General features: G+C 54.8%; 2 protein-coding genes across 3 annotated transcripts; one reads left to right on the top strand and one right to left on the bottom strand.

Annotated features, from left to right (window-relative positions):
• Positions 1–2,339: 2,339 nt before the first annotated feature.
• Positions 2,340–2,946, top strand: UCN (urocortin; the record flags this gene model as incomplete). Its single annotated transcript, XM_083432827.1, has 1 exon — positions 2,340–2,946. The coding sequence occupies one exon, from the start codon at positions 2,340–2,342 to the stop codon at positions 2,751–2,753; it is 414 nt and encodes a 137-aa protein (XP_083288953.1). The 3' UTR covers positions 2,754–2,946.
• Positions 2,947–4,876: 1,930 nt separating this feature from the next.
• On the bottom strand, positions 4,877–21,900 carry TRIM54 (tripartite motif containing 54). Of its 2 annotated transcripts, none has more exons than XM_083432739.1 (10): positions 21,531–21,900; positions 14,258–14,430; positions 12,741–12,912; positions 10,885–10,980; positions 9,358–9,591; positions 9,144–9,166; positions 8,275–8,399; positions 7,018–7,125; positions 5,607–5,657; positions 4,877–5,012 (listed from the first exon to the last, which is right to left on the bottom strand). In XM_083432739.1, the coding sequence occupies exons 1-10, from the start codon at positions 21,696–21,698 to the stop codon at positions 4,999–5,001; spliced, it is 1,164 nt and encodes a 387-aa protein (XP_083288865.1). In that variant the 5' UTR covers positions 21,699–21,900; the 3' UTR covers positions 4,877–4,998. The 2 variants fall into 2 exon arrangements, with proteins under 2 accessions (XP_083288865.1, XP_083288866.1); XM_083432740.1 differs by having other exon boundaries at positions 4,877–5,009.
• Positions 21,901–22,913: the final 1,013 nt, after the last annotated feature.

Below are 22,913 nucleotides of genomic sequence, written 5' to 3'. Positions count from 1 at the left end.
TTCCCAGCCACTGTGAGCCCCCTTCTGCTGCGGAGGTCGGGAAGCAGGACCCCTGCCTGACCCCCTCCCTTAACCCAGCGCTTGGCGTCGAGGGAGACCTTAATGGCTATAGGAATGATGGTTGGGGAGCCCGAGCGCAGCCTTCCCCGCCCTCCTGCCACTGGGTGGAAGGGCTCGCGGGCGCCAGTTTGGGCAACATCCCAGCAAGGAGGAGTCGGGATAGCAGAGGACAACCGCTCGGGGCCGCGCTCTGCGGGAGCGAGGCGAGTCTCCAGACCCGGAGGCGGGACAGAATCAGGGAGAGCGGTCGCGGTCGCGCCTGTTCAGCACCACGGACAGAGGCTGCTCTCGGCCGAATTCGGCATGCTTAGAATTTCCGAATTGTAGAGTTGCCGGGCCCTCAAAGGGTCATCTAGCCCAACCCGCTGAAACCCCCTGTTCCTGAGCATGTGGCTATGTCTCTCCCCGGCGGACATGGAAGGCAGTCTGTGCCCTGTGAGGAGATTTCGCCTGAGGGGGGAGACGAGGTTCTCCCAAACCACAGCTTCCTCCGCAGCAAGCGCTAATCTTGCCCCCCTCTCCACTCCACCGTGACAGCGGCCGGAGGGCCAATGTGTTGGGTCAGCTCGGCTGCCGGCCTCTGCCCGTGGGGATTTGTCCCTCTGGCCTTGACCCGTTTTGACATTCTCACGTTGGGGTTCCCCGCAGCCAGGTCTGGATCTCCTCTTGGTCTCTGAGTGCTTGAGCCTGAAGCAACACTTCAGAATCTCACCCTCCTAAGGGCACCTAGTGAAGGAACGCGGAGATGGGACAAAATGGTCCTCCTCTTCAGCTATGTTATTTTGTTTTGTTCTAATTAATAACTAAAGTAAATTGGGTATTGCATCGAAGGCAGAAACCCCCTTCAAGTGACCAACTGGGAGTAAATTCCCCGGAACCCTCCCTTGAACACGCCGACTGCTAGGTGCTACTCCCCCCTCCCCCATCCTCGCGCGTACCCCACCACACGGCCTGAGGACCAGGTTCCTTAGGGAAACAGCCTTCGACTTCTGTGGCGTCTGAAGGTTCAGTGTGCCGCCCTCGTGTGCAGGGAAACGCGGTGCACTAGAAACAAACCCCGCGGCCCGGATTCTGCTCCCCTTTCCGGACACAGATGCTTCCAGCCCGACCTCCACCCAGTCATCACCTTCCTGCATTGGACGGGGTTGCGCTAGATACCCCTCGGGGTCCCTTGCAACTATTCAGTTCTATGCCAGTGATTCTTGAACCGTGATTCCTGCATAGGAGGGGGTTGGACTAGATGACCCTTGGGGTCCCTTCCAGCTCTAGAATTCATTCATTCTGTGGTTTTATTGGGGCGGGGGGAGTATCGCTGTCCCACACCCACAGCCCCTCCTCTCCAGTCTATCGGTCTAAGTGGGTGCAGCCCCTCCGACAGAGTCATGCAGCCCGGAGCCGGGAGGGGTAACCGGGGGGCGCGAGAAGGCCAAGCGGGGCGCGGGGCGTCGGGGGCGCGTGTGCCGTGGAGTTCAGGACAGACGTCCAGAGGTTCCTGCGCGCAGCCTTGGGGCTCAGCTGCAGAAGCGGCGAGCATCCCGCCCGCTTCCCGGCGGGGGCGAGGGCGCCGCGCCGGGGGAGCCGCGACTCCTTCTCCTCCGTCCCAGGAGGGTCCTTCGGGGGCCGCCGCCGCCGCCCGCTCCATCGGCAACCAGTCCATGTCCCGAGCTGACGTCAATGGATCTCCCGGCCTGCTCTATATAAAGATTCCTCCGGCGGCTCCGCGCACCTTCTTCCCGGCTTGGCAAGGACACCGTGGGGAGAGAGTCCCCGGCGTCGCAGGGCGGAAAGAAGGAGAGAGAGAGAGAGAGAGAGAGAGAGAGAAGAAGAAGAAGAAGAAGAAGAGGAGGAGGAGGAGGAGAGGAAGATCTCCTCACGCCAAGGCGGAGAAAAGCCTCTTTCCTGCGGAGGGAGCCTGGTCCGGGGCTGCCCCGTGTCGCCCCCTGTTGGCATCGGACACCCGGAGCGGCTGAGAGATGGCTGGTGAGGGACGTGGGTGGGGGCGCAGTCTTCTCTGCCCTAGAGTTTGCCCGGGGGACATGAGGGGGGAAGAGCTGGAGGAGGGACGGGGCGGCGGGGGGCTGAAGAGCTGCTCTACAGGTGGGCGTCGGGGCTGCTTCGGCCTCTGCCTGGCGCGCTGCGACTGAGCCCTGTTGCTCTCCGGCCAGTCGCTGCGAGAAGCGGCTGCGGGCCCCGACGGGCCTCCTTGGTCCTGATCCGGCGGCTCCGGGGCTCTCCTGATGTTCTGTTCCTCTCCCCCTCTAGGCCTGGACCGCCCCAGCATGAGGCGGGCGCCGCTGCCCATCCTCGTGGCCTCGCTCCTGCTGGTGTCACACGCGGCTCTCGGAGTCAGGCCAGCGCCGGCCCTCGACGGCAGCGCCGAGCGCGGCTTGAGCCTGCGGCTGCTGCTCCTGCTCCGCGGGGAGGACCCTGCCGCCGCCTGGCCCTTTCCGCCCCCGCTGCCGGCTCCGGGGCCCGGCGGGGTGGCCCTGCTGGTGCGCTCGCTGCCGCGCTGGGGCCCCGACGGGGAGCTGCTGCGCCGCCGCCTGGCCGAGCGCCTGAAGCGCCGCGACCCGCCGCTCTCCATCGACCTGACTTTCCACCTCCTCCGTCAGATGATGGAGATATCCCGGGCGCAGAGCCAGCAAGCCCAGGCCGAGCAGAACCGCCTCCTCTTCGACTCGGTGGGCAAGTGAGACCCGGACAGGCCGGCCGGCCCCGGACCGTCTTCGGTCTCCTCCGCCCGGCCCGCCCGCAGAAGGAGGCCGCCCCTGACCAGCCGCCCCGGGAGGAGAAGGCGCAGACGGGGCGCTCTTGGTGCGAGGAAGGGGGAGACGGAGCGCTTTTTTCGGCGTGCGAGGGGAGGAGGAGGGCCGGGAGAACCGGGAGAGAAGGACGGAAGCTGGAGCGGGGATCCCTCCTCTGTGGACCGGGGGAGGCGAGGCTGCCCGGCGGGAGAAGCCCGGAAGTTCAGGAGACGCGCTGGCTGGAAGCGCAACCACTCGCCCCAAGGATCAGCCACTGAACTGCCCAGCGGGATGCGCTCCCTTTATGCTCTTGCGGGGGGCGCTGGGAAGGGAGGGTTTTTTTTGCGGGGGGGAATCTCAGTGGGATGGAGGGGGGAGAGGCAGTTCTCTCCTCGCTTGAAGTTACACACACCCCCAACCACGCTAAGCCTCTCCAAGAGAGACTAGCGAACTTGAAGCGCTCTCATCCTGCTCCTTCTGTCTCTTCGGGAGTCAGTCCCGCGGTCATTCCGCGGGGCTTCCTTCCAAAGAAGCGTGTCAAGCGCAGCGGGAGTTGATGACAGAAGTTGCGGCTCTCCTCTCCTGAAATCCCGCCCCCCATAGCCCAACTCAAGGGGGGGTGTGGAGGACGAGACGTTTTCGAACCTCTCAGGGTTGTCCGTGCAGACGCGGCTCCCCGATCCTGGTCCTGGGACGGTACAGGATTATCCCACCCAAATTGCTCCCTCCCCAAACGAAGCCGCAAGAGGCTCCTGCCCGGCCAGGCTTTGGTCGCGACCATCAGCACCGGGGACAGCACCCCCCCCCCCCCAAAGAGCCGCATTGAGAGTCGGCATGGAACGTAAATTGAGAGGAGGAAATGGAGACACATCCCTTCTCGCCGCCACTTCGGTTATTACGCGGCAGCATCACTCTTAAAATATATGGATTTCTTATTTTCCACTATTTACTACTACTGTTGTTGACGGTATTAATATTAGTAGCTCCGAAGGGATCTCTCCGAACTGAGTGAACGGGCAATAAAATGGCAAACGCAACCCAATGTTAACAAGTGTCAAGATATGCAAGATATTGGGGCGGAAAATCTTAATTTCACATACACTTTTGTGGGGTCTGAACTGGAGCTGGGGGGGGGGCCAGGAGCGACATGATCCGGGATCCGAGGAGGAGGAGGAGGAGGCTGAGTGAGGAGGGGGACGCCACGCGCGGCAGGTGCGGGGAAGGGCAGATTTCACGCGAGGGATCCTTAGGAAAGGCGTTGGAAATAAAGCTGCCAGGATCGTGATTATAGAAATGCAAATCGATGGTGTGGCGACATTTAACTGTGTGCGGTTCCGGCCGCCTCCCCTCGAAAGGGATATTGCAGAGCTCAGAAAAGCGCAACCCAAAGGGTCGGGGGGTGTGTGGCGCGGCTGCTCCCCTGCGCAGAAAGCAGCATTTGGGACCTTTTAGTTTAGGGAAAAGGGAGGAAGAGGCGACGCAGCCCAGGCTTATGAAACGATGCATGGCGTGGGAAAGTTTTCCTCCTCTCGGAGCAAAAATGATTTTGTGGAGCTGGAAAAGGTTCGGGAAAAGTCCCTCAAGGGGTTGGAGTGATTCGCTTATTTGGAAAAGTTTTCGGATCTTTCCAGCTTGGGGGGAAAGGGGGGTTTCTGCCCTTGTTCCAGCCCCCGCCCCTCCCCCCGGGGTCTCCGGGTGGTCCACGCTGTGGGCTCCTCGCCGCCTCTCCTCCTCCTCCTCGGCAGCCCGGCTGGGGCGCTGGAGAAACGGGAGCGCTTGTCTCCGGATTCCCCGCTGCCCTCGCCCCGTCTCAGTCCTCCTCTTCGGCTCCTCGCGGCCAGAGAGGCTGGGGACGGACTCTGCCGGAGGGCAGTTGTAAAGGGGTTCTTTAGCGGCGATTCCTGCGCGGCAGCGGGGTTGGACTAGATGACCCCTGGGGCTTCCTTCCAAGGCTACGGTTCCAGGTGATCCTTGGACTCCCTCGCCCCCCCCCCCCCGCAACGCCACTTCCACTTTCTTCCGAGAGAGCTCCCCCTCCCGCCAAAAGAAAAACGGGATCTGGAACCAGCGGCTTTAGCAAACGTGACACAACTTTATTCTCTCGGCAGATTAAAAACTCTCGGCAAAGTGCAGGCGAAAGCGAGGAAGTCCTTTGGCGGGGGCGGCGGGGGGGGGGCGCTGCTGCTTTGACTCCTCAGTGCTGACCTGCTTGAGAGGAAAAGAGCCACACTCAGCATTGGGGGAGGGGGCGCCTGGGCTCATCCGCCGGGAAGAGAGAGGGCAGCCCCACCCCCAGCAGAAGGCGGCAGAATTTCTCTTTTACGTCCAGCTCGGAGCAGAAAAGCAAGGAGGTGTGGGAGCCCTGAAAACTCTGCATCTGGGAATCCCCAGGTGTTCTTCAAAAACCTCAGATTTTTAAACTTCTGGAGGCAGGGGGAGACTGTGCCCCACTCAGTGCTGAGCCAATGGGCTGCGGATGCTCAACAGATCTCATGACCAGGCTGATCCACAATGGGGGAGCTGGAGCCACATCCACATTCCTGACTCCCCCCCCCCCGCCCCCCAGCCTCATTTGGGCTGAGGCAGGTGTGCTGGGGAAGTTTACTTACATTCAGTTCACAGTATGATCCTGAAGGCAGAGAGTGTGGGTTCATCCCTTATGGGAGCTGAGCCCACGTGCTGCTGGCTGAGGGCCAGCAGACAGCAAAAGACACCAGGATGGACTAAGGCGGAAAAGGGAAGAGGGCTGCGTGACCAGCCCTTTTATGGGGTCTCCCAGGGTGACATCCAGGACGCACTTACCATGAGAGGCACTCGCTGGCTTTGGCCTCAGCCGGGGCAGGTTCTCTCCATCTAGGCAGAGAAAAGAGAGACCCAAAGCCCTGAAGCCCATGACGTTGCCGGGGGTGGACTAGATGACTCTTTGGATCCCATTCAACTCTACAACGACCCTCTGGATCACACGTCAGGCTCTGCCAGTAGGGAGGGCCCGTGTTTGAGCCCAAGGTCAGAGAAAGAGAGGAAGCCGCTGCCTGGCGCAGAGTGAGGCCCTTGCTTGGTCCATTGAGCTTAGGGGACAGCGGCCCCCACGGTCTCTGAAGCCCTACCTTGGGAAGCCCCTGGGGTGGGATGCAAGCAGAGCAGGTACTCCACCACCAAGCATAATGGCCCTTCCCTCTATTATGGGATGTGACCTCTGGCCCATGCCTCTGCCTGCCTGGACCCTGCTGGAGTGAGAATGCTTCCGGCCAAAGCCGGCTGAGCAGTCTTCTTTACCTGTGATGTGTGCATTTCAGGGGGTTGGCAGTGGTCAATTTCAGCAGTGCCCTGTGTGGTGCTAAAATTTGGTGCCCCCTCCCCCTCACACTCTACAACATCATGGTGGTGCCCCCTGCAGCTCGGCACCCATTGCAGCCAAACCAGTCATGCCACCCTAAAGCCGCCTCTGGGGTTGGTCTAGATGGCCCTTGGGATCCGTCCCAGCTCTACCGTTCTATGGTTCTACACAGAAGCTTCTACAACAGCAAAGCCAGTCAGTTCCGCAGAGACCCATCGCTGGAAGAGGGGCAGGAAGAGCTCTCCCACCCCCCACCCCAGATTTGCTTTCAGCACGGAAGAGAAACCGACTGGGCCAGGCAGCCATTGTTCCCTCCAGCCCAGCCTCCTCTCTCACGGGGGCCACCGGGCGCAGAGGCAGTTCCACAGCCGCCTGAGCAGCGCAGTCATACTGGGTGCCGCACGGCAGGGGGCGCCACAGCAATGGTGTAGAATGGAGAACAAGGAGGGGGCAATTTTAGGCTGCTGCTGACATTTGAGAGCCCAAAGTCTGCCAGAGCTGGATGCTCCACAAAGAAACCAGCAAGCAGGATCTGATCCCAAGAGCCCCCTCCCCTCCTGTGGCTTCCCTTGATAGCCCTCTCCTCCTCCTCCTCCTCCTCCTCCATGAATTTGATATTCTCCTGAGGAGGGGAGTTCCACAGTTCGACTGCATGAAGAAGTTCTTTCTCTTATCCGCCATGCATCTTCCAACAGATCCACTCCTGGCTTCCTGAGTAAATTGTAGGCATGAGATTGACGGTCTCTTCCGGAGCCCAGGTTTCGTTGACCCACCCAGAACTCACGGTGCTTGATGGCTGTGCCAACCCCCAGCCCCACCACCAAGCAGCCCCAGGCCAGCCCCCCTTGCCCCCTCTCCCTTCCAGTCCCAGCTCACCTTCCGTCCCCTCGGAGGCATCTGTCCCCTCCAGATGTTCTCCCTCTTCTGCCTCCAAGCCCCCCTCTGGGCCAAGCCCCTCCTGCTCCGCGTCCTCTCCAGCAGCATCTGAAAGGGGGAGGAGAGAAAGGGCAGATGGTGAAGAAAGCCCTTCCTTCAGCTGCCTGGATAGTAGGAGAGGATATATGAACTGAATATTCTCCTTCCACACTCATGCTAGTGAGCTGGTAGCAGAGCACATTCCCCTGTATATTGCAGGAAATTAGTTGGTAGATTCGTTAGAATCTCTTGACTTAAGCAGTCCAGTCTGGCTTGTCTGGATTGGGTTGTTCCTGGCAAATTCCCCTTTGTTCCCTCTTAAAAAGAATAAAGACACAACTTTATAAGAATAAAGACACTTCTTTATAAGAAGTTTACTTACCTTCAGTTCACAGTATGATCCTGAACGCAGGCTTTAGCTTGTAGTTACAGAAGAGAGTGTGGGTTCATCCATTAGGGGGGCTGAGCCCACGTGCTGCTGGCTGAGGGCCAGCAGACAGCAAAAGACACCAGGATGGAATAAGGTGGAAAAGGGAAGATGGCTGCGTGACCAGCCCTTTTATGGGGTCTCCTGGGGTCATGCCCATCTACCTGGTCACATGCAGGGGGAGGTTGCTCCAGACCAGGTGTGACAGGAAGTCCTCCTGGCTGGAGCAACATCCCCCTGTGGGTCCACTCTGGCCAAACAGGAAATGTTGTATTTGACTGCTTTCTGTGATGTCACATCCCACACTGTTGCCCACCCACCACCGCAGGGAAAGTTGCAGGATCCCATGGAGATGGGGATGGGACATTTTCTCTCTCTGCATCAGTCGTGCATAATTTTTTGTCAAAGGTTTTCTGGAAGCCCAAGTGTCTGCTGTGCTGGCAGGTGCAAGCAGGTGTCTTCCCTGCAGACACAGACACAATCGTACCTGCAACACGGGGGGCTGGACTAGATGACCCTTGGAGTCTCTTCCGAAAGTTCTAGGATTCTGTGAACGCTCTTCAGACTAAAACTGCCAGCTTTTCATCGCTGTCTGCCAGGATATTGAGGGGGGGGGCAGACAGGCTCCGTGGGGCACCCTCTTCCTTGTGTCCCAGGGGATGCCAGTTCCTTCCCTGACCGTGGCTCAGCCCAGCAGGCCAGCGATCCTGAGCTCTGCCCAGGGAAGGAGATGGCCAGCCGGCGGCAGTCTCCCCTTCTTCCCATCCCCTTCTGGTCCAGGTGTGTCTCACCTGTCTGGAATTCAATTGTCCTCAGCATTTCCGCCACGTGGTCAATGTTGACCGTGAAGTGGTCCATGCTTTCATAGCCAGGCTCTGGGTGGCTGCTCATGGAGACTTTGGACATGTCTGTGATTCTGCGGGGAAAAGGGGGGGGAGAGGTGGGACCGAGCCCGTTTACCAGGCAGGCAGGCAGGCCCACTTTACACCTGTGTTGCAGCACAAAGTGTATGAAGAAACACAATATCCTTTCCCTTCCATAACGTGGGAGATTAGCAGCCAAATTTAACAAATGCATATTCTTGGGACTAACAACACTGGGCTGTCTTGCTGGTAGGCAGATACTCAGACCACAGAGATGCGAGAGGGCTCTGTGTGAGGTCATTTCCCCTGCATTCCTAGAGGACACTTCCTGTCCCTCTTCCTTTGACTGGCTTTGGATGCAGGTTATCCTGGACATGGGAGCATTTTGCCTGCAAAGCTTTTACTGCTGCCATTGTTGTGATCCAACGCATGAATATAAACCAAGTAAAAATTATTTTTAAACCTACTTCCCAAGCTGTTGCCAGGCTATTTGTGAAGGAGAGCCAGCTTATTCCATAGCTGGACTTGCCTGCACTAAGACTGACTCTGAACCCAGAGAGACCCAGCTGTTCGGAGGGTGGAGTGGGGGGGGGGCTCCCTCAAGGTCAAGAGGATCCAGGAGAGCCAATATGGGGCTGAGTCAGGGGGTGAAACCTTGGTGCCTGGGTGAGGGCTGCCCCCTACTGTTGGCTGGGCCCACCGTTGTGCCCCTGGTCTGTGGGGTGGTGCTGAGCCCCTGGCCCCCCTGGAAAGATGCGAGAGGTTCTGCTCCTTCCTCCCCATCTCATGCTACTCACTTTTTGATCAGCTCCTTTGCCTGCTGTAGGAGAAGAAATAGAGCGTTTCAGCACCAGCCCTGGCAGACAGAACCCTTTGAACAACCCCCTTCACAATCCCAAAGGGGACCGTTGATTTCCCCGGGGTTGCACAGCCCCTCCCACTCTTTTCTGCCCCCCACCCGCAGACCTGAGCTGTCCATCGTCCCGTGCTCTCCGCCCCACCTGCATGTACCTGGAGGTAGACGGCCATTTGGGGCTCCTCCATGGACTGGATGGCCGACTCCACCAGCTTGGAGGAGACCTCGAGGTGGTCCCCATACTGGCGGATCAGGCCCCGCACCCGCTGGAGCTTCTCGTCCTGCTCCCGCCCGATCTCCAGCAGAAGCTCCTTCTTGCGCTCTTCCAGGATGCTGTACAAGGAGTCAAAGCGCAGGCACAGGTGCTGCTTCTGCCGCCGGGCGTTGTCCTGCCAGGGGAGCGGAGAAGCAGGTTAGCCCGGGGGGATAGGAATTCTGAGGTCTTAGGTATCTTAAATGTTCATAAGTGTACCAACCAAGCATCAGCACGGGAAGACCAACCTGAAACCATTTTGATTCCCAAACTGAGCAAATGTTTTCTCTGCAAGGTCAAAGGAAAATGGAAAAGCCTCCCCATTGTCTTTTCCTTCACAAATCCTGTCTTAAGGGCACATTTAAGATATGAATAGGGTGTGAGCCTGTGACCTGGCTCAGGAACTAAGTATTTATCATTACAAAAGACTGGCTAGGCTCCCAAGGGATCCAATAAAGTAACCTGCCAGACAGGAGATAAACAAACCACTCAGATTTCTGCTGTAAACCACCTTTTCTGTGATGTAGGTATGCTGTATCTGGGGGGGGGGGGGTCTTGGGTTACACCCCTTCTGTGATGTATGTATGATGTATGGAGGAGTGGTCTTGAGCTCCAGGGCAGGGAATTTAAAATGTCTATAAAAGGGCGGGCACACCTTGGTTCTGGGTTCCTCCTCCCTCCTGCATGTGGGAACCCTGTTGCAACAGATCAATAAAGATCAGGCTTACTAGCTGCTTTGCTTCTCAATATTCTCTGCTTGGCCTCTGTTATTTTCTCCTACCAATAGGGAACCTATGTAAGGACTCTGTATGGGCTCTTGGATACCCCATAAGGGAAAAGGGCAGATTTTGTTTACAACAGTGGTGGGCTCCCAAACCTTTCTGGGCCTCTGCCCCTTTGACTCCATAAACTCATGAACCCAGAGGCCCCCACCCCACCCTATAGAAAGGATCGTTCAACAGCAACACGATGAAATTCAAAACAATGAATTGCACGTTTATTCAAAATGCAATTTAAACTATTAATTAACACGCCAAATTGGATGAACTTGATCCAGTGACCCTGAAGCCAGAGATTAATCTGAGCCTCCAGCACCCCACTGCATCTTAGCCCCCCCCAGTAGTCCCACTGGCCCCCAGGGGACACTACCACCCACTTTAGAAACCACCAGCCTGCCAGGTTTTGAAAAGGCCTCTTGCCACCATCTAGGCAGGGCTCAGTTGGCCCCTTGGCAGGACTTTTGGCCCCAGAGGGGGGTCCGAAGGCAATTGCAACTTTGAAGGTTTAAGGCTATATAATGGCAGGTTTTTAAATCAGCTCAGAAATCTCCTTGGGCTTCAGAATTCCCTGCAAATTCTACAGGGGGGGGGGCCTCTTCTCCCCAGATTCCACTTGGGCAGGGGATCCACCAGAAGAGATTCCCACTCACCTCAATGGTTTTGCAGATCTCCTCCATCTGGGTGATGATGGCCTGGATCCGGTCGTTCCCAGCCACCAGCATGGCGATGCCATCGCTCAGCTCCCCCTGCCGAGTCAGAAAGAGGGAGGAAGGCTGTGGGATGTAATCCACTGGGAACAGTCAAATACAACATTCCTTGTTTTCCTAGAGTGGACAGGCAGGGGGATGTTTGGTACAGCCCATGGGTAGGCAAACTAAGCCCGGGGGCTGGATCCGGCCCAATTGCCTTCTAAATCCAGCCCGTGGACAGTCCGGGAAATAGCGTGTTTTTACATGAGTAGAATGTGTCCTTTCCTTTAAAATGCATCTCTGGGTTATTTGTGGGGCATAGGAATTCGTTCATTCCCCCCCTCCCCAAATATAGTCCGGCCCCCCACCAGGTCTGAGGGACAGTGGACCGGCCCCCTGCTGAAAAAGTTTGCTGACCCTTGGTCCAGCCAGTCAAAACTTCCTGTTCCTCCTGGGCTGGAGCATTCTTCCTTTGCATGTGACTGGAGGTGGGCGTGACCTTACCTGTTCAGGTAAGAAAAGGACGAAACACACAGGACTCTCTCTCTCTTTCACTTCTTCATTCAACCCGCTTCTCAGCGAGGAATGCTCTGCTAGCTGCCAGCCAGCAGAAGCACTGGGATTATTCCCCCATATGGGGTAGATCCACATGTACATATTTGCAACTAAGTCTGCCTTCAGAGATCCATCTGACAATAAGATTGTCATGTCTTTATTCTTTTAAGAGAACTTACCAGGAATTTACAATTCAATCTGAGACAGACTGAATTGTATACTAGTGAGAGGCTCACACGAGCCTGCAACTAGCTATCTGCTGTGCATGTAAAAAGGGGAATGTAAACTCTGCTACTTAAATAAACTTGCTAGCACAAGTTTGGAAGGATATAAATAAACAATATATCCTGCCACCCTGAACATTCCCACAAAGACAACCTCAGTTGACCACTTCAGTCTCCTCGTCATGTTGCAAATTCTGTGAGGGGGCCCTCCAGGCTAATGGGGGGGGGGGCAATCCTGCACCCCCCCCCCCTTAGATGCCAGTGTGGAGTGGGTGAGCTGAACAGAGTTGGGAGAAGGCTGGAAGTTGGAGACACAGAGACCCGCTTGTTCTGTGCTGAATCCAAAGCTGCAGCTAATGAGGAAGCAAGACCTGTCAGGGTGCTGATGCTGGGAGCCCCTCCATCCTGTGCCCATCCTTTGTAAAGGTAAAGGGACCCCTGACCATTAGGTCCAGTCGTGGCCGACTCTGGGGTTGTGGCGCTCATCTTGCTTTACTGGCCGAGGGAGCCGGCGTACAGCTTCTGGGTCATGTGGCCAGCATGACTAAGCCGCTTCTGGCAAACCAGAGCAGTGCACGGAAATGCCGTTTACCTTCCTGACAGAGTGGTACCTATTGATCTACTTGCACTGGCATGCTTTCGGACTGCTAGGTTGGCAGGAGCAGGGACTGAGCAACGGGAGCTCACCCCATCGCAGAGATTCGAGCCGCCAACCTTCCGATCGGCAAGTCCTAGGCTCTGTGGTTTAACCCACAGCGCCACCCGCATCCCATTCTTTGTATATATGGGTAAATGAAACCCTAAATGTACCACAGTCTCCGCTGACCTTCATTCCAAGGAAACAGAACCTGCGTCAGCGACTGGAACCCCTGGAGTCTCTCGGGGGGGGGGGACCACTGTGTCCAGGGCTCCAAAGCCAAAGGCAGCTCCTGCCCCCCCTCCCCCCGCCCCTGCCTGCTCAGGCCAGAGAGTGCCAGTGGGGCTGCAGGGAGAGGGCAGGGCCTCCCCCCCCCCCCCGCTGCCTCTGCTGCTTGGTACCTTCTGGCGCTTGTAGATGTTGGTCAGAGGGGCCACTTCACAGTCCTTGTGGGCCCCAAAGACTTTGCACATGGAGCAGGTGGGGACCTCGCAGGTGAGGCAGTAGATGTTGATCTTCTCGTCCTCGTGCTCCTCACACATCAGCTGCTGCTCCGCCTTGGCATGGAGGGGTCTGGGGGGGGGCACAGCAGGGAGAAGGAAAGGCTGGGTGAACCCCCCAGACATCGCCCCTCCTCCTCAACCCACCCCTCAGATGAATGTTCCCGATTTGGCCAGGAAAGGACCTGAACAGGCTGTCTTTTGTCATGGTCTCCTCAAACCAGTGTAGAACTGGGGCACCGCCTTCACCCGGGATGCAGCAGGCCAAAGTGCCTGACCCTCAGAGGCAGTGTGGCCCAGTGGTCAGAGGGTCAGACTGGGACCTGGGAGACCACGGTTTAAACATCTCCACTGGGCATGGCCTGCAGCCAGTCACTGCCTCTCTCCGCCTAACCCGCCTCGCAGGGGTGTTGTGGGGGTTAAACAAGGAGAGGGAGAACCAGGTTGCAGCACCTGGAGCTCCCGTGAGATAATAATAATAATAATAATAATAATAGTAATAATAGTAATAATAATAATAATAATAATAATTTATTTATATCCCGCCCTCCCCAGCCGAAGCCGGGCTCAGAGCGGCTAACAACAATAAAATAATACAGCATTATAAAATCAATTCATTATAAAATCAGTTCAGATCAAAATGATGGCAACCATTGGGCTGGAGTTCTGTGAGGATTACAGACTGTGCCCTGGCCGAAGGCCTGGTGGAACAGCTCCGTCTTGCAGGCCCTGCAGAAAGATGTCAAGTCCCGCAGGGCCCTAGTCTCTTGTGACAGAGCGTTCCACCAGATCGGGGCCACAGCCGAAAAAGCCCTGGCTCTGGTTGAGGCCAGCCTAACCTCCCTGTGGCCTGGGACCTCCAAGATGTTTTTGTTTGAAGACCGTAAGTTCCTCCGTGGGACATACCAGGAGAGGCGGTCCCGTAGGTAAAGGTGAGGTAGAAATGCAGCCAACCAACTAATAAATAGAGGGTTACATGGTTCAGTTTCTAGGCCTTGGTGCTGCAAATGTGAAGCCAACCCAGGAAGAGGGAGCAGAAACATAGCAGAGCAGGCAGCCAACAAAAGCAGCTCAAGTTCTGCAGACCTGGCAAGGTTTGGGAATAGCAGAAAAGCTCTGGCTTGTGTGTATTTTGATATGGGCTAATGCAAAAAGTGTCCTGCAGGTTGAAAGCTCATTTGCCCCTTTGCAGGAGGAGGAGAAGATGTGCTGCTTATTGGACCATAGATTGTATAGTATGAAGGGACCCCAAGGGTCCTCTAGTCCACCCCCTGCGATGCGGGAATCCCAGGGGAGGAGCCAGAATCTGAGAGCTGCTCCCTCATTTGGCCGGAAGGGAAGCCTCAGGGTGGACATGCCTGGGAGCAGAGGTGGGGGCCCCTGGGAGGTCTGAGCGCCCCTCCCTGCCCACTGCTTACCGAGAGGATTCCTGCTTGTAGATGTCAATGATGTTTTCCACGAGGAGGTTGCGCTGCAGCCCATAAACGCCGTGCCGGTCCAGCACCACTTCATGCCGGCAGGATGGGCACCGGAACCGACCTCCTGAGGACACCGACGTGGAGCCGCGCGACTGCCAAAGAGGGTTGGAGGCCTGTGGGGGAGGCAGGAGGGGTCACTGCGGGGGGCAGAAAATAGATCTGACCCACATGTGGGTAGTTAAAAATATAGCTGACTGGGTGCCTAGATTCAAAACGTGGGGCTTTGCACCCTCTCCAACAGGAGAGAGCCCCCAGCAAAGTTTAAAACAGTCCCAAAATTAAGCAGCAGTATAACGTGGGAATGTAGATTGGAAAACCCTTTTGAATATCCTGTTTAATCTGCTTTAAAGCTCATGGCCCCTTCTCTCTACCCTCCAGCAACAGACCACACACTCTTAAGTAACTTTAACAGCTTTACTTACTAAATCCCAAGGTTGGAGTCATGCATTATTCCATATAGCAGCAAGGGGAACACAGGTAGGATAGTCTTGTGTGCAAAATATAGATTATAGTCTTAAGCATGCAGTCTGCACTTTGGAGCAAGTTCAGACACGTCTGTCCGGCCTGGTTGAATAGCTGGAAGAGAAGCAGCTTCACTTCCTCCCTCAGGAGCCGAGGGAGCACAACCTGGCTGAGGGTGCAAAGCCCCACATTTTGAATCTAGGGGTGGGTGTGGGAAGGGACCTGCTGTCTTTCTCCATTCATGGTTTTCCCTTTGGCCACTAGGTGGCGCTGCTGAGGATAGAGAGAGACTCCCCCCCCCTTGGGAAAACGGCTCCCCCTCCCTCATCCCACCCCCAGGACCAGCCTCCAGAGAACACAGTTGCTCCAGCTTTCTCCCTTGGAAGCAGCAGCCACGCAGCCTCCATACCATGGGGAGGCAAATGAAGTCCCAGGGGCCGGATCTGGCCCAATCGCCTTCTAAATCTGGCCCGCGGGCGGTCTGGGAATCAGCGTGTTTTTTCATGAGTAGAATGTGTGCTTTTATTTAAAATGCATCTCTGGGATATTTGTGGTGTAGCAGGAAACCCCACCCCCCATCATTCAGTTTGTACAAACTTCACACACACTCACACTCACACACTACATACGCTACACTTCTGTTATAAATTCATAGAAAATCAACCATACATCGGATTTGCACTGTTCCACTTTTATTTTACTCCATGAAGGAAGGACTACAAAATGGGGAAGGTTTGATACAGGCCACCATAATCCCTTGAGCATAGCAGCACATCCACAGGAGCCCTGCCCAGTTGCTATGCCAACCCTGATGGTCCCAGACAGAAGACAATCAAAATCACAAAGAGCTTGCAATGGGAGTGGATTCAGCATGATCAGATTTCCCTCAAGGGGCAGGAAACTGCGACTACCTTTTGTCTTCAGAGAATGACTCATGGGGAGGGGAGAAAGGAGGAACCAGCCAGGTGACAGGACACTCAGGTTACCACCACAACTCCTCCCTCAACCCCTCCTTTCTGTGATGTATGCATGATGTTTCTGGGGGTGGGCTTGACCTAGAGGAGGGGAATTTCAAAAGTTTTTATAAGGTCTGGCACACCATTGTTCTGGGTCTTTCCTCTCTCCTGCGAGTGAGGGGAACACCCTGCTGCAACAGTTCAAAAAAGGCCAAGCCTACAGGTTGCTGATTTGCTCCAATTTACTCTGGTAGGTGTCTTTACTTTTTGTCCAAGGGAGCCCTCAGATTTTTCCGGTAACAGTGGGGCATAGGAATTTGTTCATTTCCCCCAAAAAATATAGTCCGCCCCCCCCCTGAAGGTCTGAGGGACAGTAGACCAGCCTCCTGCTGAAAATGTTTGCTGACCCACACCAAACCAAAATGAAGCCCTCCTGCAACTGTGGATTTTGGTGTAAGATTTGCCAGCGTGTTCCAAGATGACCCCTCTGGGGTTTTTGGGGTCGCGGGTGGAGAGAGAAGTCTTCCTCTTCAGAGGCCTTCTTCCCCCCCAATTTGTGTTGTGGGCTCTGGGTAGCACCTCTTCTTGACTGGTCCCCAGATTTGGGCCTTGGGTATGCTTGGACTATTTAAGTTTCCTGTAAGGAAGAATGTGGTGTGTGTTTTTTTTTTGGGGGGGGGGGGAGGTTGTGTTACCTGACCATAGAACAAGGGTTTTTTTCAGCCAGAACTCGCTGGCAGGGGTGTAGCCAGGATTTATTTTGGGTGGGGCAGGCACTATGTGTGTGGGGGGGGGGGAGAGAATCGAGTTATCTGTGCCACAATTGGCCAGTTAGTTACGTGTTTTCATTTATTTGCTTGATTTAGGGGGGATGGGGGGGACTGAGGAGAGCTGTCCATCCGTCCCTGCTATGCCCATGCTGGCCAGCCCCTCTCAGGTGAGTGCCCTTGCCATTCGCAGAGAACGAGGGAGGCGTTCATGGTGAGTTTAGGCATCTCTGTTTCCAGAAAAATAGCCCTCACAGACCCCTCTATCACCTCCATGAACCTGGAGTCTAGGGAAAGGGGCATCTGCAGGTTATGGGTGGGAGGAAGGCAGAGAGAGAGAAGACCAAGGAGGCAAAGCCCCCAAATTTCACATCATTTTTTGACTGGTGGCATTGCTGTGCCTCCACAGCCCACGGCAGAAAATGCCTCTGAATTTGCAGGAAGGCCCTGGGGGGGAGGGAGGGGAGAGGGTTGCTCTTGCGCTCGGATCCTGCTTGTGGGTTCCCCATACTGGGCATCTGGTTGGCCACTGCTGGAACAGGAAGCTGGGTGAGATGGCTGGATCCTGCAGGGCTCTTTGAATGTTCTGATGCCACATGAAGGCAAATCTGGGCTGGAGATGATTTAATTAATTTGCATGCCACCCTAGACCTGTATTCTCAACATAAGATTGCAATATAAAAACATGAAATGCATAATAAAGGCAAAGACAATCCAATACTCCCGCTTCCACAACACATTTAAAGGTCAAGCAGCCAATCTCTGGTAAAATCTATTACTGCACAGGATAGATACAATATACACAAACGAGACAACTTTTGGTGCCCCATGATTCTGGGGGTCAGTACCATCACAGTTGGGGTGCTTGGTTCTATGGGCTCCCCTTCTCAGACTCTCTGATCCTTGAGGAGCACCACTGACTTTCTGAAAGCTACAGTCCATTGGCAGCCTCTCAGAAAACGCCACCCTTCCTGCTGTGGATATTAAGACATCCTTAACACACACACCTTTCCCAGTAGTGATGTATGGAAGTGAGAGCTGGACCATCAAGAAGGCTGATCGCCGAATAATTGATGCTTTTGAATTCTGGTGCTGGAGGAGACTCTTGAGAGTCCCATGGACTGCAAGAAGATCAAACCTCTCCATTCTGAAGGAAATCAGCCCTGAGTGCTCCCTGGAAGGACAGATCCTGAAGCTGAGGCTCCAAGACTTTGGCCACCTCATGAGAAGAGAAGACTCCCTGGAAAAGACCCTGATGTTGGGAAAGATGGAGGGCACAAGGAGAAGGGGACAGCAGAGGACGAGATGGTGGGACAGTGTTCTTGAAGCTACCAACATGTGGGAGGCAGTGGAAGACAGGAGTGCCTGGCGTGCTCTGGTCCAGGGGGCAGGAAGAGACAGACACTACTAAACGACTAAACAACAACAACACACACACCATGTGGAAGGTCATCAGAGCATCCTTGAAACAATTCCTCTTTGCGCTATGAAACCCATAATTACTTCAGCTTTGGGGGGAAACATGCATCTTCCGCTCAGCGTCTCAGTGCCTGGCTCAGAACAATCTGCTCCTGTCCCCCCAAACCCTGACCTGCTCTTGGGATAAACTGACCGTGTCTTTCATCACCTGGATTCACAGGCAGGAGGTGCTTGAGCCCCTAAACTAGTGGCTTCCAAGGTGGGTAGTGCTGCCCCTTCTGGGGGATTAACTAGGAAGGCCCCAAGAGGCAAGGGGGCAGCAGGGGTCTCTGGAAGTGTCAATATCAGAATTTGGAAAGCCAGTATCACTGGATCAAGTTCATCCATCTTGCAGAATAGTAGTAGTAGTAGTAGTAGTAATAATAATAATAATAATAATAATTTATTATTATTTATACCCCACCTATCTGGCTGGGTCTCCCCAGTCACTTTGGGCGGCTGCCAACAGAATAATAATAATAATAATAATAATGTTGTTGTTTAGTCGTTCAGTCGTGTCCGACTCTTCGTGACCCCATGGACCAGAGCACGCCATAATAATAATAATAACAATAATAATAATAATAATAAAGTGATAAAACATCAGACATTAAAAACTTCCCAATACAAGGCTGCCTTCAGATGTTTCCTAAAAGTTGTGTGGTCCTTTATCTCCCTGACATCTGAAGGGAGGGCGTTCCACAGGGTGGGCGCCACCACTGAGAAGGCCCTCTGCCTGGTTCCCTGTAACCTCGCTTCTCGCAGGGAGGGAACCACCAGAAGGCCCTTGGAGCTGGACCTCAGCATCTGGGCAGAACGATGGGGGTGGAGACACTCCTTCAGGTACACTGGATTTTGCATACAATTAATTCTTCCTGTTTTGAATTTCCTGAAGTTATTCTCTTCCTTAGTGGCTTGCCTCAGCTGCCACAAAATATGTCTCTCCTGCATCAGTCTCTACAGCCAAAGTAGGCTCTGCAACCTCCCAACATTTTGTCTTCACCACAGAGGCGTACTCCTCCAACCAACCAGTCAAGGGTAGGGTGGGGGGCACTGGGGAGGGGTTTATGGAACCAAGGGGGTGCCCCCTCCAAAAAGAAAAAGGTTTGGGAACTTCTTCCCTAGACTGCTCCACAAAAGAGGTCCACTCTTCTCCGCCTACATAATGGACAAATAAACCTCACCTTAAATAGGAAACCTCCTGCCTGCTCTGCCTGCTGACCTGCTTTCGGCTCCCATCCAAAGCACATCACAAAATCCATTGTCCACAGCCAAGCCCTCCCAGGGAACGGCATCTGTTCAGACTCGTCAGAAGCTCACAACGAAAAAATGTACGCCAGGCATTCCTCAGACTGGAATACCCACCCAACTAAGTGGAGGGAACTCCAGAATAGGGGGATCCCAGGAAGGAAGAATCAGATGTGGAAGGAGAATGACAGGTCGCCACTTGCTCCCACTTAAAGAATCATAGAGTAGGAAGGGACCTCAAGGGTCATCCAGCCCAACCCCCTGAGATGCAGGAATCTCAGTTAAAGCATCCCTGACAGATGGCCCTCCAACCTCTGCTTAAAAACCGCCAAGGAAGGAGAGTCCACCTCCTCCCAAGGGAGACCGTTCTTCTGTTGAACAGCTCTTTCCACCAAGACATTCTTCCTAATGTTTAGGCGGAATCTCTCTTCTTGACATTTGAATCTATTGGCCTGGGTCCCCCTCTCTGGAGCAGCAGAAAAGAAGGTTGCTCCATAGGACTTCCAAAGGTCCCATTTAAAACCATCCTGGGCAAGGACAGACGCTCTCTTCTGACAGGCCTTGGGCTGCAGGACTCCACTTTCTTACAGACAATTCGTACACACAACAGAGACCCAGACCCAGAGACCCCCTTTGTCCTCATCCTGGCGGGATTAGGTCCCATACTAGTATCTCCAGAGTAGGGACACTGTACAGGGCCTAATCCTGCCACCCACAGCATCTGGGATTCATGCATTGCAATGCCTGCCTTCTCCTGCCAACAAGGCCCCTTCTGCACATTGCAAACCCAAAAATATAAATGGATACAAATCCGTCATCAGAAATGGCAATATTAAAAGAACAGCGAGGGAATATTTTGACCGCCTAGAATACTGGAGCTGACCTTACGTGACCAGATCCTGGAACAAAAGAACTTCAGAAGGGAGGCTGCAACAGGAAACCACAGAATTGCAATTTATCAAGAGGCTAAAAGCCTCAAGCATTGAATCGGGACACTGAAATTTATAAAATGATGGAGAAAAAGAATGAAGAAAAGTTTTCCTCTATCTTTCATCACACCAGAAGATGTGGACATCAAAGGAAGCTGAATATTGGAAGATTCAGAATTTATGAAAGAAAGTGTTTCTTCCCGCCATGTGCAGTTAAACTACGGAACTCCCTCCCACAGGAGACAGCCAGGGACACCAACTTGAACTGGGCACATTCATGGGGGAGGAGAGGCTCTCGGTGGCTCCTGGCCAGAATGGCTCTGCTTCCACAGAAATCCTGGTTGCTGGACACCACAAGCGGGGAGGGGGCTCCTGGGCTCAAATCCTGCCTGGTGGCTTCCCATTTGGGCATCTGTGAAAACAGGATGCTGCGCTACGTGGGCCGTGGGCCTGATCCAGCAGCCAGGCTTTGAGTAATGTCTGTGCTATTGGTGACTTGTTCTTAGTTAACTTAATCTGCCCTGCATTTCATTTTCTTCTGACCTCATGACTTGCAGGAAGCAACGATGTTGATGTGCGAATGCCTGAACACACAGATCAGAGCAGCTGAAGATGGAGGAAGCCTAATGCAGGTCGCATATATAGACTCAGAGAACTGTAGAGTTGGAAGGGACTCCCAAGGGTCATCTAGTCCAGCCCCTCAACGCAGGAATCACAGCTCAGGAATATCTGCTGGAGAGCCATCTGCCTTCCACACCTGGCTGCTCCTCCCCATCACCTCCATTTCCCCCCCCCTTCCTCATGAGGGGGCCAGGGATGGAACACGATGGAGATGGGAAGGAGTCACATTGCTATTTAATTATTGTCATTTTCTCCCACCTTTTTCTCCCAGGACCTCAAGGGGCTGTGCATCGTTCTCCTCCCCATTTGATCTGCCCAACACCCTTGCCGGGTAGGTTAGGCCACGACTGACCACCCATTGAGCATCATGGCCAGGGGGAGATTCAAACCTGAGTCTCTCCCAGGTCCGAGTCTGGCACTCTGACCACTCCACCGCCCTGTTTCTGCGCAACGCCAGCCAGTGCTGCTCTCCTGATCACGTCCCCCTTCCCAGAGCTGTGTCCAGTACCTGAGCCCCCACCCTCCTTAGCCCACTCATCCTCCTGCCCCCCCCCTGCTCTCTCCCCACACCTCAAAGTCTCCTCTCCACTTTTGCTTTGGCTCAAGTTGTTCTGAAATACCTCAGGCAGATTCACAGCAAAGAGCAAAGGAGGAGAGTCGCTGGCCATGACGCCCTCCCTGCTGGATAACTCGGGGGGCGTCCAAACCCCCCCACTTCCACCCCAGAGCCGAGAGCTGGCCGGGCAGGTGCGGAGACGCCGCTGGCCCTCACCTGGAAGATGTCGTTGGCGCACTTGCGGCAGAGGTTGTGCTGGCAGGGCAGGATGACCACGGGCTTGGTGAACATCTCCAGGCAGATGGGGCAGATGAGCTGCTTCTCCAGGTTGTCCATGCTCTGCGAAGTCCCCAACAGCGGCTTGAAGCCCACGGCAAAGTTCATCCCCGCAGCCGCCCCTGCGCACTCCAAGGGGCTCGGTGGGCAACTGTGGACAGACACCCTCTTCCTCTCCCTGCCCCCTATCTGCCCCTCAGCCTTGGCCCCTGCCTAGCTCCCTCTCGCCTGGCCTGGTCCTTGGGCCTCCGCCTGGCCGCCCTCGCTCCTGGAAGTCCTCTCTGCCTCCTTCTGGAGCGGCTTCTGGCCACCCACTCCTGTCCTGGGCCTACCAGGCTATTTTTAGGGGGTCACATGATCCCAATGGCATCCCAGCTGCCATTTTTGTCCCAGCAATGGGAAGGGGGTCAGAGAGGGGAGAAGCAGCTGTCAGTGGCATCAGGTGACACTTAGTCACTGTTCCTCAACAAGGCAATGACATCTTTGGCCTGGGAAGTGGGGGGTGGCCAGAGGGGGTCTCCTCTGATACAGGCCATGTTTTCCATCTCAGGGTTCAGCCCTGGATCCGCCCCTCTTTCCCTTTTCCACATTGTATTGTAGCGAGAAAAGCAGGGGTTGCATCCAGGAGACTGAAAGAGTGACATTTAGTGGAGTCCTTGTTTGTGTATCAGGCAAGATCCAAACTCTGACTCTGCCTGCTTCTCTTAAGCAGAGCCAGAAGATGAGCTGTTGTCATAAACTGCACAGGGTATGTACACACACACACACACACACACACACACCACCTGATTCAATCCGCCACCCCAAAATCCCTTTGGATTTCAGCTCAGATTCTTTTGCACAAAACCTTTGACAGCATCCAAGCAGCAAACGTCGGCAGAGAGTTTGTGGTGGAACTCGATCACTTGAGAATTCTGTGGACATTCCATCCACTTATTTAAAAAATGTTAGGAAATCTGGGTTGAACATATGCATGGCCAAAATAGAGTTTGTGGAGGAAGTCCGTGTAGTACCACTGAGTTATTTTAAAAGTTCCGTGAAATCTTGCATTTCCGTCTGAGGGCAGGGACATGGAGCCAGGTTCCAGCAAGCTCTTTTGGAGGGAATTGGAAAGGGGCCAGCGTGGAGAAGTCCCTGTCCTTGTGCCTTGTGAGAGGAAGCAACTAGAAAGTCCAGCAAGATCTCCTCCTCCTCCTCCGTTTTGAACTGGGGCCTGAATGCAGTCGGGGGCTGGATATGGGCGAGTAAACTGAATTTCTGTAAAGTGGAGAGGTAAGAGTAAAGAGTAAAGTTCTGTGGGTGAGGTGCGAGAGAGTTTACCAG

Source organism: Podarcis tiliguerta (genome assembly GCF_965153285.1).
Source record: "Podarcis tiliguerta genome assembly, chromosome: 3".
NCBI classification, from domain to species: Eukaryota; Metazoa; Chordata; class Lepidosauria; order Squamata; family Lacertidae; genus Podarcis; species Podarcis tiliguerta.
The sequence above is the reverse complement of the archived record's forward strand: the minus strand, read 5'-3'. Positions and strand labels throughout refer to the sequence as shown.